Here is a 13,854-nt window from a genome sequence, read left to right as displayed (position 1 = left end):
TGGGAGGTGGAGCTTGCAGTGAGCCGAGATCTTGCCACTGCACTCCAGCCTGGGCGACAGAGCAAGACTCCATCTCAAATAAATAAATAAATAAATAAATTAATAAAATACAAAAACAAAATTAGCTGGGCGTGGTGGCAGGCGCCTGTAGTCCCAGCTACTCAGGAGGCTGAGGTGGGAGAATGGCGGAAACCCAGGAGGCGGAGCTTGCAGTGAGCCGAGATCGCATCACTGCACTCCAGCCTGGGCGACAGAGCGAGAGTCCGTCTCAAACAAACAAACAAACAAACAAAAACAACTGTTTAGAAAGCCTTGCAGTTAAATGTTTATGAAATTTGTATGACCACAGAACTTTTTTTTGGCCCATATAATGGCTTTCAACATTCTGAGGAACAAGTGTTCGGAAGAATACACTTTGAGAAACATTAATCTAGATGTGTGGTCCTGAGGAAAAGTTGTATCTATTCATTCTGGAAGCTTTTGTATACGGTATGGGGCCTGTGGCATTCTAGAGAACATTGAACATTACTCCTACCATCACCACACAATAGAACCTGATTTTCTGTCATTGGAATAAGTGGAAAATAGGTTCCATACTGTGGGTTTTGAGAAGGGTAAAGATGGGGCATAAGGGTAGAAGCGCTTTTCTCTAGAATCATGCTGAGAGAAGGTGTCCATTCCTTTAGGTGGAATTACTTTCTGAGACAGAAACTGTTAATGTCCTGTTTACTGAAATTCCTTTTTTCTTTTTTGCTTTGTCCACAGATGTGGGACCTAGGAAAAGGCCTGAAGATTCCCCAGCTATACCAGTCTGGAGTGGCTGTCCTGGTTCTTACTGTGTTGTCCTCTATGGGGCTGGCAGCCATGTGAAGAACGGAGGTTCCCAGCATCATCTTCCTACACCTTATTACATTCATCCATCTTTCTGTTTTTCATTCTTATCTCCAGCCTGGGAAAAGTTCTTATTTGTTTAGGTCCTTTTGTACTTTCAGATCCCGTTGGAGCAGTAGAGTACCTTGTAGACCATAATAGTGGAAAAGGGTCTAGTTTTCCCCTTGTTTCTAAAGATGGGGTGGCTGCAAAAACTCCCCTTTTTTGCCCACAGCTTGCCAACTCTAGAAGCAGTTATTCTGTCTGCATATTGGGCTTTGATTTGTGCTGAGGGTCAGCTTTTGGCTCCTTCTTCCTGAGACAGTGGAAACAATGCCAGCTCTGTGGCTTCTGCCCTGGGGACTGGGGGTGAGGCTTTGGGTGCCACTGCCTGTGGGTTGCTGGCTTAAAGGACAATTCTGTTCATTGGTGAGAGCCCAGGCCATTAACACCTACGCAGTGTTATTGAAAGAAGAGAGGTGGGGGTGGAGGGGAATTAGTCTGTCCCAGTTAGAGGGAGATAAAGAGGGCTAGTTAGTTCTTGGAGCAGCTGCTTTTGAGGAGAAAATATATAGCTTTTGACACAAGAAGATGCAGAAAATTATTGAACATATTAATGGTTATTTCTTTTTCTTTTTCTTGGATTTCCAGAAAAGCCTCTTAGTTTTATGCTTTCTCATCAAAGTCATGTACCCTTTTTTTCTGAAACTGAATTAAAATACTCATTTTATCTTTGACTCTCCTTGAAATCTAGAGAAACCAAGAAAATGGCTGTTGGGAAGGAACCAATTTCCTCCTCTTCCCTCGGGTCTCAGGCATTTACATCCTCCCTCTCCCTGCAATCTGACCTTTCCCAGGAGGGAAACAGTTTTCCTACATCTCATCATTGGAGGAGTTTTCAGGGAATCAGATAGAACTTAGCCAGATATTTAAATATCACAGAGAAGCCTCAGAGAAGGAAGGAGGAAAAGAAAAGAAGTGATGCATGTAGAGTGCTTTTGGGTTATAGGCACCAAAATCCCATTAAGGACTGATTATAAGCTTCATGGGACAGTTCAGCAAATTATGATTCAGTGAGGGGCACAGAGGACCAGTGTTGGTGACAGCTAAGGGATGATGACCTGAAGTTATAGGCTTAGGGTAGATGAAGAATAGAGATTTTTTAAAAAAGAAGGGATTGTTGAAAACCTGGCAAAAATGTATAATTTAATGAGAAAACTTGATGCTTTTAAAAATGCAGATAGGCCAGGCTTTACCAGGCATGCTGTTTTGATAGTTTTTGGGAACTCTGGAATAAGAGACCTATCTCGTCTGTCACTTTGAGTTGCTGGCCAGCCAGTTAAAGCCATGGGTCGAAGAGGGGAAATGGTAACTAGCTGGTGTCAATTGGATAGGAAGACCATAGTTAAGGTGGGGACCTGCTCTTTTAACAGTCTTCATTCAGGGTCCCAAATAGTATTTGGCTTTAAGTAATGATTGCTTTTCCCTTTTTACTAGAGGGGTCCTGGGAAGTCCTTGTACCTTTCCTCCATTTTAAACCAGCTGTTCTCTACTTTGTCCTTGGAATGAGGGACAAGTGATCATGAGAGAACACTTTGTCATTGGTATGGGGAAAGGTTTGGCAAGGGCATTGAATTTAACAGCCAGTGCCAGGAAAATGTAAAATGGGGTCAATGATAAACAGATGTTACAGGCTGGAAAATGGGTAGGGCAGTTGAATTTTTTGGTGGTTTCCTACCATTTGGGTGATTGAAGCATGGTAGTGGGTGGGTGGAGGGTGTGACAGCGTCATGTTTGTTATTCTGCCTTAAATTTCTACTTACCATCTTTCTTTGTCTGTCTTCCAATCACTTTAATATCTTCAATTTTCAAACTATATTTGTACTTGGGCTTAGATAGGAAGTCTTACAAAAGCATAGTATCTTCTACTTTGGTTTTCCCTACCTTTTCTTCCCCACCTTCTCCAAACACACATATACATACTCTACTCAACAATTCTACTTCTGATTTTGTAGTTGTTAGTTGTGCATGCTCAGGATAAAAAATAAGTGGATAGGGTTGAGGGACTGGTTCTTTGAGGTTCTACCCTTTTTCCATGATTCAGACCAAGCTTCTCTTGGTCATTTCTGGAGTATAACTGACTCAATTCTTGTAAAAATGTGTTCCACCCAAACCACTGTATGTTCTTTTCCCTACTTTATTTTCCCCCACCTTCCTTCTCCTAATTGGGTTACAAGAGGCAGCCATAGCAAGAGTGGAAAATCCAGATTCGTAAAAGATTCAACAAAAAAAGTTTATTTTCCAAATTTGTTTTTACTCCCACCCCAAAATTTCCCTGTTTCACAGTTCTGACTGGGGGCCCTTGTTTATTTCACTCGGTCGCTATACAGGTTTTTCAGTATGTGGCCACTTGGTCCATATGAAATTCCAGGTTTGTATTTCTGGACCTCAGCTAGATTAGGCCCTGCCCAGAGTTCTAGCATACGTGGACTTCCAGGTGGGCTCTTAGGATTTGGCTGGGCTTTGGGGACCTGGAGTATGACCTGCAGAGGGGTGTGAGCTTCGGAGTTCATCTGGGGAATTGAGGTTGGCAGCTGGGGAGCTTGGAATTATGGTTGGACTTAGTGCTTGTTGTACAGTCTTTGTGATAGACTTCTTCCTGAGTTTCTTCTGACTGTCTGGATCATGGGGCTGTCAGTGATAGAGTGGAAGAGAGAGTCATGTCTCTGGTCGGGCCCGGATCATTCCCAGTGCACCTCAGGATTCTAACTCCCTTTCTCCCCATACCATGGGCAGTAGATCAAGTTTCAAATAAGGAAAGTTAAATTTGATTTCTCTAACCACCCTCCCCCACCTTGAGATTAGATCATTTTCTACTGTTGGGGGTGAGATGTCCTTAGCCCATCCCTTCAGGCCTCAGAAGGTGATTAGGGACTAGTCAGGATAAGACGAATTGGTTAGAGGTCCCCCCTGTTGGGTTAGTGGTGGCATAACAGCAGACATTTTTTGAAGTTGAAAAGAAATTGAGACAACAGAGTTTTGGATTAGATGGGAAGAATAGATACCTTGCCTAAGATTTCAGGACGCAGCCCATTGGAGGCCTTGAGTAAATCAGAATTTTTCTGTATCCATTTGGTGAGGGAGGCAGCACCAGCAGTTGTACGGGAGGTCAGGGTCACCCGAGCAGGGGGTATCTTCAGAGGCATTTGCCAGGTGCCCATGAAGGAACCCCAAGGATTTGCCTGAAAATGAAAAGGAATTCCTCAATAGGGCTTCTCACTCCTGGTAACTGACTTAGACCTCTGTTAGTCTTATTTCCATTCTTTAGGAATGCATGGTTATGAAATAAGACTGAAAGCATAATCTTCCCACCCTTCCTTATCCCCCTCCCTCATTTAGGCTTTGCAGGCCTAATTTTTTCATCCTCTTTACTCTGCCAACTTAAATTCCGCATCCTTAGGCTGAGTGTGGCAAAGGAGTACCCACTGCACAAATGTCATCACCTGAAGGCTTTCTTTTATACAGATCATTGATCAATTTAAGAACTTCTGAAAGGTGCTAAACACAACTCTATCCTGTTGGGTAAGCTGGCCAGAAGTTCAAGGGCTCTTACATTACAACATGAATTAGATTAAACTTTAATTTTCCTGATAATGGCTGTGAGAGACTGCACATCTCCCAGTTCTGTGCCTCAATTATTTGCCTTTCTTGATAGGAATGAAGATAGTATCTCACCTTGGAACGGGGCACAGAAGGCAGTAGATGACCACGATCATTGGCAATAATTTGAGTGTAGCCTTCATGAGAAGAGATGCTCTGGGGTACAAGTGGGAGAGATAAATGTTTCTGAGTGGGAAAAAAAGGAGTATTTGGGGAGCTTGGTCAGAGAAGGATATGGGAGTTTAGAGAAGGCTAAAAGGAGTTAATTGACAGGGAGAGCATGAGGCTATCTTGTAGGTGCACTGAACATGGAATACCTCTTTTGTTGGCTTAGCCGGAGACCAGTTCTGCAGATACTTGGATGAGAAAGCCTTTTCATACTGTGGAGAGAAAGATAAGTATCCCTGTGAGACTTCAAGGCCCCAAACCCAGGAAATGATGACTAGGCACAATTCTTTAGATTTGAAGACCAAAGGCCTGACCAACCATGTAGGCTTTAAGTCACTATGACAAGGGTGTAATCTGTTTGGTCTAGATGTGTGCTGTTCAGCATGGAGCCAGTAGCCACATAGAGCTGTTGAACACCTGAAATATGACTAGTTCAAATTGAGGTGCTTTATAAGTATGAAATATGCTGAATTTTGAAGTTTTGTCTTTTTCTTTCTTTTTCTTTTCTTTTTTTTTGAGACAGGATCTTGGTCTGCCACCTGGGTTGGCGTCAGTGGCACGACCCTAGCTCACTGCAGCCTTGGACACCTGGGTTCAAGCGATCCTCCTCCCTCAGACTCACAAGTAGCTGGGACTACAGGTGCATGTCACCATGCCCAGCTAATTTTTTAATTTACTTGTAGAGATGAGGTTTCACCATATTGCCCAGGGTGGTCTCAAACTTCTGGCCTCAAGCAATCCTTCTGCCTCAGTCTCCCAAAGTGTTGGGATTATGGACGCAAGCTACAACATCCAGCAGGTTTTGAAGATTTAGTACAAAAAAAAATGTAAAATGTCTGATTATAATTTTTAAAATACTGATTAAATGTTGAAATAATATTTGGATTTATCGGGTTAAATTCAATATATTTAAATTTTATGTTTTAAGCTTTTCATGTAGCTACTAGAAAATTTAAAATTACATTTGTGGCTCGCACTCTTTTTGTTGGGCAGCACTGGTCTAGATCAGGAGTTGGTGAACTGTGGCCTATGGGCCATATCCATATTGCTGCCTGTTTGGGGATGGCCTGAGAGTAAGGACGATTTTTATAGATGAACATTTACAATTGATTCAGTAAAATGGAACACTAACTTTGAATCCCAGTTAAGTGAAATGTTTTCTCAACCCCCAAAATTCCATTATTTTCATTAGTAGTACAAAAAATTGTACTCAGTTATATTTTGAATTTGTCAAAAATTTTATGGAAAAATGTTTTTCTTTAATTATGTAAGTAGCTATAGAATATTTTTGACTTTGCCACTTGGCCTAAGCCTAAAATTTTTACGCTCTGCCCTTTTACAGAAAAAAAAAATTGCCAACTTCTGGTTTACACCCTACAAATTTAACCCAGAGATACCTTTGGATCGCCCCTGGGCTCTATCCCTGAGGAGGTAAAATATTTTCTCACTCCACTCTCAGCTATCTGTTCAAAGATCAGAATCCTATGAGAGGGGACAGTCCAAAGATAGAATCTGAAAACAAAAGTAAACTTTAAAGAAATGGAGAATGGGAACTTACCTGGTTGGCACTGTAGTTAGTGGCCATGATCTTGTGCTGTTTACACTCGTTGCTTGGCAACTGCAGAAGGCCGACCTCCTGGGACTACCTCCCAATCAGCAGAGGCTGCCTTTCCCTTCTGCTTATTATTATTCATTTCCTTGGTTCACACTGCCCCCATTTGTTTTCTCTGGAACTTAGATTCATTTTTATTTTAGAGACGGGAAAGACTGGGTAAATATGAGAAAATTAGCTGAATAGTAGCTACTCTTTTTCTGGCATGACCTACCCCTGCTTAAGAACTTCCACGTGGCCTTTGATTGGGGTTTTTAACCACTTTAACAAACGATGTAACCCTGAGAGCTATGTTTGTTGGACAACATGGTGTAATGTACCACAGGATGCAGAGCCAGATACTGGAGTTTGAATCCTTATTCAACATGGGAACATACGAGCTATATGACAGTAAACAACTGACTTGTCTTCACTAAATTTCTATCAACTCATTTGTATTGTGGAGATTATAGAGCCTGCTTTTACAGGGTAAGTGAGATAAAATGAATAAAGTGTCTTGACAACATCATAGCATAGTAGGTATTCAATACTGGTGAGATCCTGTTTATAAGGCCCTCTACTTTATCAGGCAGAATAACAAAGGAACAATATTTAAAAAGCAACTAGCTCAAATCTGTCCCCAGAAGGAAAAACATATCCTGTCCTTGGTCCTTAAATAATTTCCTCTGTCACTGTCTTAGAATCACAGCACATAAGAACACAGGTGTTTTGTGTTGACTGGAATAAAATGGAATCGGGTGCTGGTGCAGGGAGATTGAGCAGGAATGAAGAGAGAAAGTCACAGAGTAGAAAGCATCAGGTTTGGAGACTTCAACGGGGGGTGCCAGGACATGAGCCTAATATTTGTGGGACAAGGAAACCCCTCTGAAACTCATCTAAAATGGTATTGTAATACCAGTCTACGAGGTGGCTAGGAGAATTAATGAGTAAGCAGAACTGTGCTTTGTGAATTGTAAAGTGAATTTATATATAAGGTGTCAAGATGAAAGGGAAAAACAAAGAAATAAGTTGCCCAAAGATATCATTAGGACCAGGAGAGCATTATACAGTAGATCCAGGCCGGACATGGTGGCTCATGCCTACAATCCCAGCACTTTGGGAGGCCAAGGCAGGTGGATCACTAGATCAGGAGTTCGAGGCCAGCCTGGCCAACATGGAGAAACCCTGTCTCTACTAAAAATACAAAAATTAGGCAGGTACGGTGGCACATACCTCTAATCCCAGCTACTTGGGAGGCTGAGGCAGGAGAATTGCTTGAACCCAGGAGGCGGAGGTTGCAATGAACAGAGATCGCGCCACTGCACTCCAGCCTGGGTGACAGTGCGAGACTCCATCTCAAAAAAAAAAAACAAAAAAAAAAACACAAAATGGGTCCATCAGTCCCTTCTCTTCATTCTTCCCCCAAAATCCTCATCTTAAACCAACACACCAAGTATAAGTGCACTCTTATGCTTCTGCAGATGGAGGGAAGAACAGCTCTTGTTTTAGAGACTCTGGAGTTAATACCTGGATAATGTGAGATCTCGAAAGATAACTCATGTGCTTAGTCCCTGTGGTTCTTATCACTGTCTAGAGGAGTGGAAGACAGAAGAGTTCTTTAAGGACCAAAGACTATCTTTGCTTTAGAACATCCATTTTGGCCCTTTAAGCTGCAGTGATAGGCTAGCATTATTTCTCTTAGAATTTTCAGTTGGTATGCCTCCTTCTGCTTTTCTGATAGGGATGTAATGATAAATGATGACTATACTCATTTTTAAAAGTTAACTAGTTTTTGTTCAACTGCAAAAGTAATGTACGTGGAAAAAAGTTTCATGTTTACAGGATGGTCAGTGAAAAGCAAATCTCCATTTGATTTCAACTCTCAGTCTTGCTCCTCAGGGCAACTACTGTTATTCATTTCTTGTGTCTCCTTCCAGAAATATCCTATGCATACAAGCACTAATGAGAGAGCTGTCCACATTGCTTTTTGATTTGCTTTTTTGACTATCTTGGGGATTATGTTTTTATCATAATATAGTATTCCATTTTGGGATGCACGATAGTTTATTCAGACCCATATGGATGACCATTTAGGTTATTTATAGTCTTTTGCTATTAAAGACATTGCTGTAATGAAAATTCCCTGTGTATCTTTATGAACATTTATGTATGTATTTTTATGTACATATGTGATCTGTAGGATAAATTTTTAAAAGTACATTGCAAAGTCAAACGGGTTTGTGCGTTTAAAATAAGTAGATAATGTCAAATTACCATTGAAATACATTGCACCAGTTTGTACTTCTACCAGTGGTGTATGATGGCGTGTGAGTGCCTAGTTCTCTCCTTTCTTTTCAACAACATTATTGTTTTTTCTGTTTTTTTTTTTTCAGTCTAAACTAATTTTAATTGAACCAATAGAATTGAACTAATAGAACTAATTGATTGAACTAGTAGAACTAATGTTAACTGAGCAGTTACTATGTACATGCCAGGAACAGTTCTAATTGCTTTATTACATTTTCTCATTTAGTTCTCAACCCAACCAAGGAAACTGGAGAATACACAGTGAGAAGTAGAGCCAGGATTTAATCCCAAGTATTCTGACTCTAGAGCCAGCAGTTTTAACCATTACATCATATTGCTTGTTAAGCTCTAGGTTAAACAAGGTGTATAATTTTATTTTTTGTTTTTGTTTTGAGACAGGGTCTCCCTGTCACCTAAGCTCTGGAGTGCAGTGGTGCCATCAATATCCTGAGCTCAAGCAATCCTCCCACCTCAGCCTCCCAAGTAGCTGGGAGTATAGGCATGAGCTACCATGCACAGCTAATTATAAAAAAAAAAAAAATTAAGAGATAGGGTCTTACTATGTTGTTCGTCTTCTCTTGAACTCATGGCCTCAGTGATTCTTCTCCTTTGACCTCCCAAAGTGTTGAGATTACAGGCACCAACCACCACACCCACTCAACATGGTATATCATTGTTTTAAATTTGCATTTCTTTAATTAGGGTGTTTTTATGTGTGTATAAACCCTTTTTACTTTTTTTTCCCGATAATGGCCTTTAATGTTTTTTGCCACTTACTATTGGGCTGTTGACTTTTTTTTCTTTTTATTTGAAACCAGGCCTCCCTCTGTCACCCAGGCTGGAGTGCAGTGGCGTCATCTTGGTTCACTGTAACTTCTGCCTCTCACGTCCAAGCAATCTTCCCACCTCAGCCTCCCAAATAACTGGAACTACAGGGACGCACCACCACACCCAGCTGATTTTAACATTTTTTTGTAGAAGGGATTTTGCCATGTTGCCCAAGCTGGTCTTGAACTTCTGGGCTCAAGCCATCTGCCCACCTCAGCTTCCCAAAATGCTGGGATTACAGGCTTGAGCCACTGCACCCAGCCTGTTAATCATGTTCATTAATCTGTTTGAACTCCATATATTAAGGAAATTAGTCCTTTGTCAAATATGTTGCAAACATTCCCTCCAGTTTGTCACTTACTTTCGTTTTGTTGGTGGTTTTTCTGTTTTGTTTTTGTTTTTTTTTCTGTGGGTTGTGTGTTTTTGTTTTGTTTTTTTGCCATGGACATGTTTTTAGTACTTATGTAGTAGTCAGATGTATTACTCATTTTTTCTATGCTCTGGATCTTATGCTTTGAATGGCTTTTTGTAAATTCCAATATTTTAAAAATAACCCCTCGCTTCAGTTTTTAGATTTAAATTTTTGTTCCTTCTGTAATTTTAGTGAATGTGCACAAGGTTATGCTTCAGTTGCCTTAACTAGTTGCCTTGGCATCATTTATTAATAAGTTTTCTTTTCCCCTACTGATTTAAAATGCCACTTTTAATGTATTCCCTAACATATTTGTGTCTGTTTCTGGATCCTCTAACCCATTGCTCTAGAGAGAAAGGTGATTGTTTTAGATTATTTGTCTCTCTGATATTTAAAATCCAAGGTACACTCTGGGCACAGTGGCTCACGCGTGTAATCCTAGCACTTTCGGAGGCTGAGGCAGGCAGATCAGTTGAGGTAAGAAGTTTGAGACCAGCCTGACCAACACGGCGAAACCCCGTTTCTACTAAAAATACAAAAATTAGCGGGGCATGGTGACACTTGCCTGTAGTCCCAGCTACTGGGGAGGCTGAGGCAAGGGAATCGCTTGAACCCGGGAGGTGGAGTTTGCAATGAGCCGAGATCCTGCCACTGCACCCCATTCCGGGCGACAGTTAGACTCCATCTCAAAAAAAAAAAAAAAAAAAAAAAGGGGCCAGGCGCGGTGACTCTCGCCTGTAATTCCAGCACTTTGGGAGGCTGAGACAGGAGGATCACGAGGTCAAGAGATCGAGACAATCCTGGCCAACGTGGTGAAACCCCCGTCTCTACTAAAAATACAAACATTAACTGGGCGTAGTGGCGCGCGCCTGTAGTTCCAGCTACTTGGGAGGCAGAGGCAGGAGAATCGCTTGAACCCGGGAGGTGGAGGTTGCAGTGAACCGAGACTGCGCCACTGTGCTCCAGCCTGGCGACAGAGTGAGACTCCGTTTCAAAAAAAAAAAAAATCCAAGGTACAATCCTGGCTTGATCCTATGTGAATTCTTCCATTTAAGATTTCAGGCCGGGCGCAGTGGCTCACGCCTGTAATCCCAGCACTTTGGGAGGCGGAGGCGTGCGGGTCACAAGGTTAGGAGATTGAGACCATCCTGGCTAACACGGTGAAACCCCATCTCTACTAAAAATACAAAAAATTAGCCGGGCGTGGTGGGGGGCGCCTATAGTCCCAGCTGCTCGGGAGGCTGAGGCATGAGAATCACTTGAACCCCAGAGGTAGGGGTTGCAGTGAGCCAAGACCTCACCACTGCACTCCAGCCTGGGCGACAGAGCAAGACTCCATCTCAAAAAAAAAAAAAAAAGTAGATTAGGGACAGTACGTGAGAAATAGAATAAGCTCTCTGTCAAACACAGACATTAACCAGGAGTAAAAGGATTTTTCCTCAAGGTAGGTGCTAAGGAGAGTAACAGATTACTAGATAATTTCAATGTTGCTCATATAAACAATAGCCAAAAAGAGAGAACTTATGTATTGTATAGAACTATTAGGATAAAGGTATCCATTAGAACAAAAATACAAACTCTTCCTAAACACCAAAGACATGTTTCAGACTGGGAGGGATGGCGGGACAGGGGAGGAGGAAGCAAGTGAAATAGACCACATGGTGAAAGACTTACATATATAAAACAAAATTTGTAAGGCATATCTGCGGCCACACATACTGATAATATCAATAGATATGGGGCCGGGCGCGGTGGCTCACTCCTGTAATCCCAGCACTTTGGGAGGCTGAGGCGGGCGGATCACAAGGTCAGGAGTTCATGACCAGCCTGGCTAATATGGTGAAACCTCGTCTCTACTAAAAATACAAAAATTAGCCGGGCGTGGTGGTAGGTGCCTGTAGTCCCAGCTACTCGGGAGGCTGAGGCAGGAGAATCACTTGAACCCGGGAGGTGGAGGTTACAGTGAGCCGAGATCATGCCACTTTACTCCAGCCTGGGCAACAGAGCGAGACTCCGTATCAAAAAGAAATAAAGAAAGAAAGGATTTAAAGAAAGAAAGAATGGGTTTACCTACCTATTGAAAGAAAATAGTTTTCACGTTAACAAAGCAAAATCCAACACTGTGCTGTATAAAAGAACTGCATCTAAGAAGAGTTTCAGGAAGCCTAAATAAATGACTAAGAGATGTACCAGAATTTATTCCTAAATGTAAGCAGGGTTTGCAGTTGTAATTATCCATCAAAGTAGAATTCTGACTAAAAAGCATTAAAAGAGAAAGAAATTTTAGCCACAATTTTTATAAAAAAGATAATGACATTTTATACAAGGAGAAATAGAAGCACACTATAATAGGAGGACTAACAAATCCCTCAGATCTAGAAAGATCAAGTGAACAGCCGGGCGCGGTGGCTCAAGCCTGTAATCCCAGCACTTTGGGAGGCCGAGGCGGGCGGATCACGAGGTCAGGAGATCGAGACCATCCTGGCTAACATGGTGAAACCCCGTCTCTACTAAAAATACAAAAAACTAGCCGGGCGTGGTGGCGGGCGCCTGTAGTCCCAGCTACTCGGAGGCTGAGGCAGGAGAATGGCCTGAACCTGGGAGGCGGAGCTTGCAGTGAGCCGAGATCGCGCCACTGCACTCCAGCCTGGGTGACACAGCGCGAGACTCCGTCTCAAAAAAAAAAAAAAAAAAAAAAAGAAAGATCAAGTGAACAATAAATTAGGATACAGAAGACCTAAACAACATAATAGATTTATTTATTTAAGTAGATTTAATAATATTGAACTCTGAACCTTAACAATAGAGAACAAACTTTTAAAAAAAAAATGCATAAAGGGCTGGGTGCGGTGGCTCACGCCTGTAATCTCAGCACTTTGGGAGGCCGAGGCGGGCGGATCATGAGGTCAGGAGTTCGAGACCAGCCTGGCCAACATGGTGAAACTCCATCTCTACTAAAAATACACAAAATTAGCTGAGGATGGTGGTGGACGCCTGTAATCCCAGCTGCTCAGGAGGCTGAGGCAGAACTGCTTGAACCCAGGAGGCAAAGGTTGCAGTGGGCCGAAATCGTGCCACTGGACTCCAACCTGGGCGACAGAGTGAGACTCCGTATCCAAAAGAAAAAAAATGCATAAAGCATTCACAAAAATGTGGCACATTCACATCCTAAGCTACAAAGAAAATCTCAATATATCCAAAGTGAAGAAACAATAATTCAAATAGTATTCTCTGGCCAAAATGTAATACAATTAGACAAATCAAACAATAAAACCAAAAGGCCTCTTCCAAAGGGAATTATATTTGCACACACTCACACTCACTCTCCCATACATTTCCCCTAAAGGAAATTTCAGAACGTGTTAAACCACTCCTGGGTCAAAGGGGAAATGCAAAATAAATTGCAGGGATTTTTTTGTTTGTTTGCTTTTCTGACAATGCAAGCAGCTGGGACTACAGATGCGCACCACCACGCCCAGCTAATTTTTGTATTTTTAGTAGAGACGGGGTTTCACCAGGTAGGCCAGGATGGTCTCCATCTCTTAACCTCGTGATCCGCCTGCCTCGGCCTCCCAAAATGCTGGGCCTGGCCTAGTGTGCTTTTTTGTTTGTTTTGTTTTTCTTTTTTTTTTTTTTTTTTTTTTTGAGACGGAGTCTCGCTCTGTCACCCAGGCTGGAGTGCAGTGGCCGGATCTCAGCTCACTGCAAGCTCCGCCTCCCGGGTTCACGCCATTCTCCTGCCTCAGCCTCCCGAGTAGCTGGGACTACAGGCGCCTGCCACCTCGCCCGGCTAAGTTTTTTTTTGTATTTTTTAGTAGAGACGGGGTTTCACTGTGTTAGCCAGGATGGTCTCGATCTCCTGACCTCGTGATCCACCCGTCTCGGCCTCCCAAAGTGCTGGGATTACAGGCTTGAGCCACCGCGCCCGGCCTTTTGTTTGTTTTTCATTACAAAAAGAAAAAGGGGCCAGGCATGGTGGCTCACACCTGTAATCCCAGCACTTTGGGAAGCCAAGGCA

The 13,854-nt window shown here is 42.4% G+C and overlaps 2 protein-coding genes across 2 annotated transcripts in view; one reads left to right on the top strand and one right to left on the bottom strand.

The window, feature by feature from the left end:
• The window catches only part of SDHC (succinate dehydrogenase complex subunit C), a 2,654-nt gene extending 1,035 nt beyond the window's left edge, over nucleotides 1–1,619 (top strand). Inside the window, exon 2 of the mRNA XM_031666678.1 lies at nucleotides 687–1,619. Coding sequence (XP_031522538.1) covers nucleotides 687–974 — 288 coding nt within the window. The 3' untranslated portion in view covers nucleotides 975–1,619. The remainder of the gene's footprint in view (nucleotides 1–686) is intronic.
• Nucleotides 1,620–3,138: 1,519 nt separating this feature from the next.
• CFAP126 (cilia and flagella associated protein 126) lies at nucleotides 3,139–9,366 on the bottom strand. The gene is made up of 5 exons (XM_003892971.5): nucleotides 6,257–9,366; nucleotides 4,848–4,910; nucleotides 4,606–4,686; nucleotides 3,936–4,112; nucleotides 3,139–3,561 (listed from the first exon to the last, which is right to left on the bottom strand). The coding sequence occupies exons 1-5, from the start codon at nucleotides 6,281–6,283 to the stop codon at nucleotides 3,376–3,378; spliced, it is 534 nt and encodes a 177-aa protein (XP_003893020.1). The 5' UTR covers nucleotides 6,284–9,366; the 3' UTR covers nucleotides 3,139–3,375.
• Between the last annotated feature and the right edge of the window lie 4,488 nt (nucleotides 9,367–13,854).

The sequence above is a fragment of the Papio anubis genome, chromosome 1 (assembly GCF_008728515.1).
Source record: "Papio anubis isolate 15944 chromosome 1, Panubis1.0, whole genome shotgun sequence".
Classification (NCBI taxonomy): Eukaryota; Metazoa; Chordata; class Mammalia; order Primates; family Cercopithecidae; genus Papio; species Papio anubis.
Note: the sequence above shows the minus strand (reverse complement) of the source record. Positions and strands in the feature narration are given on the sequence as shown.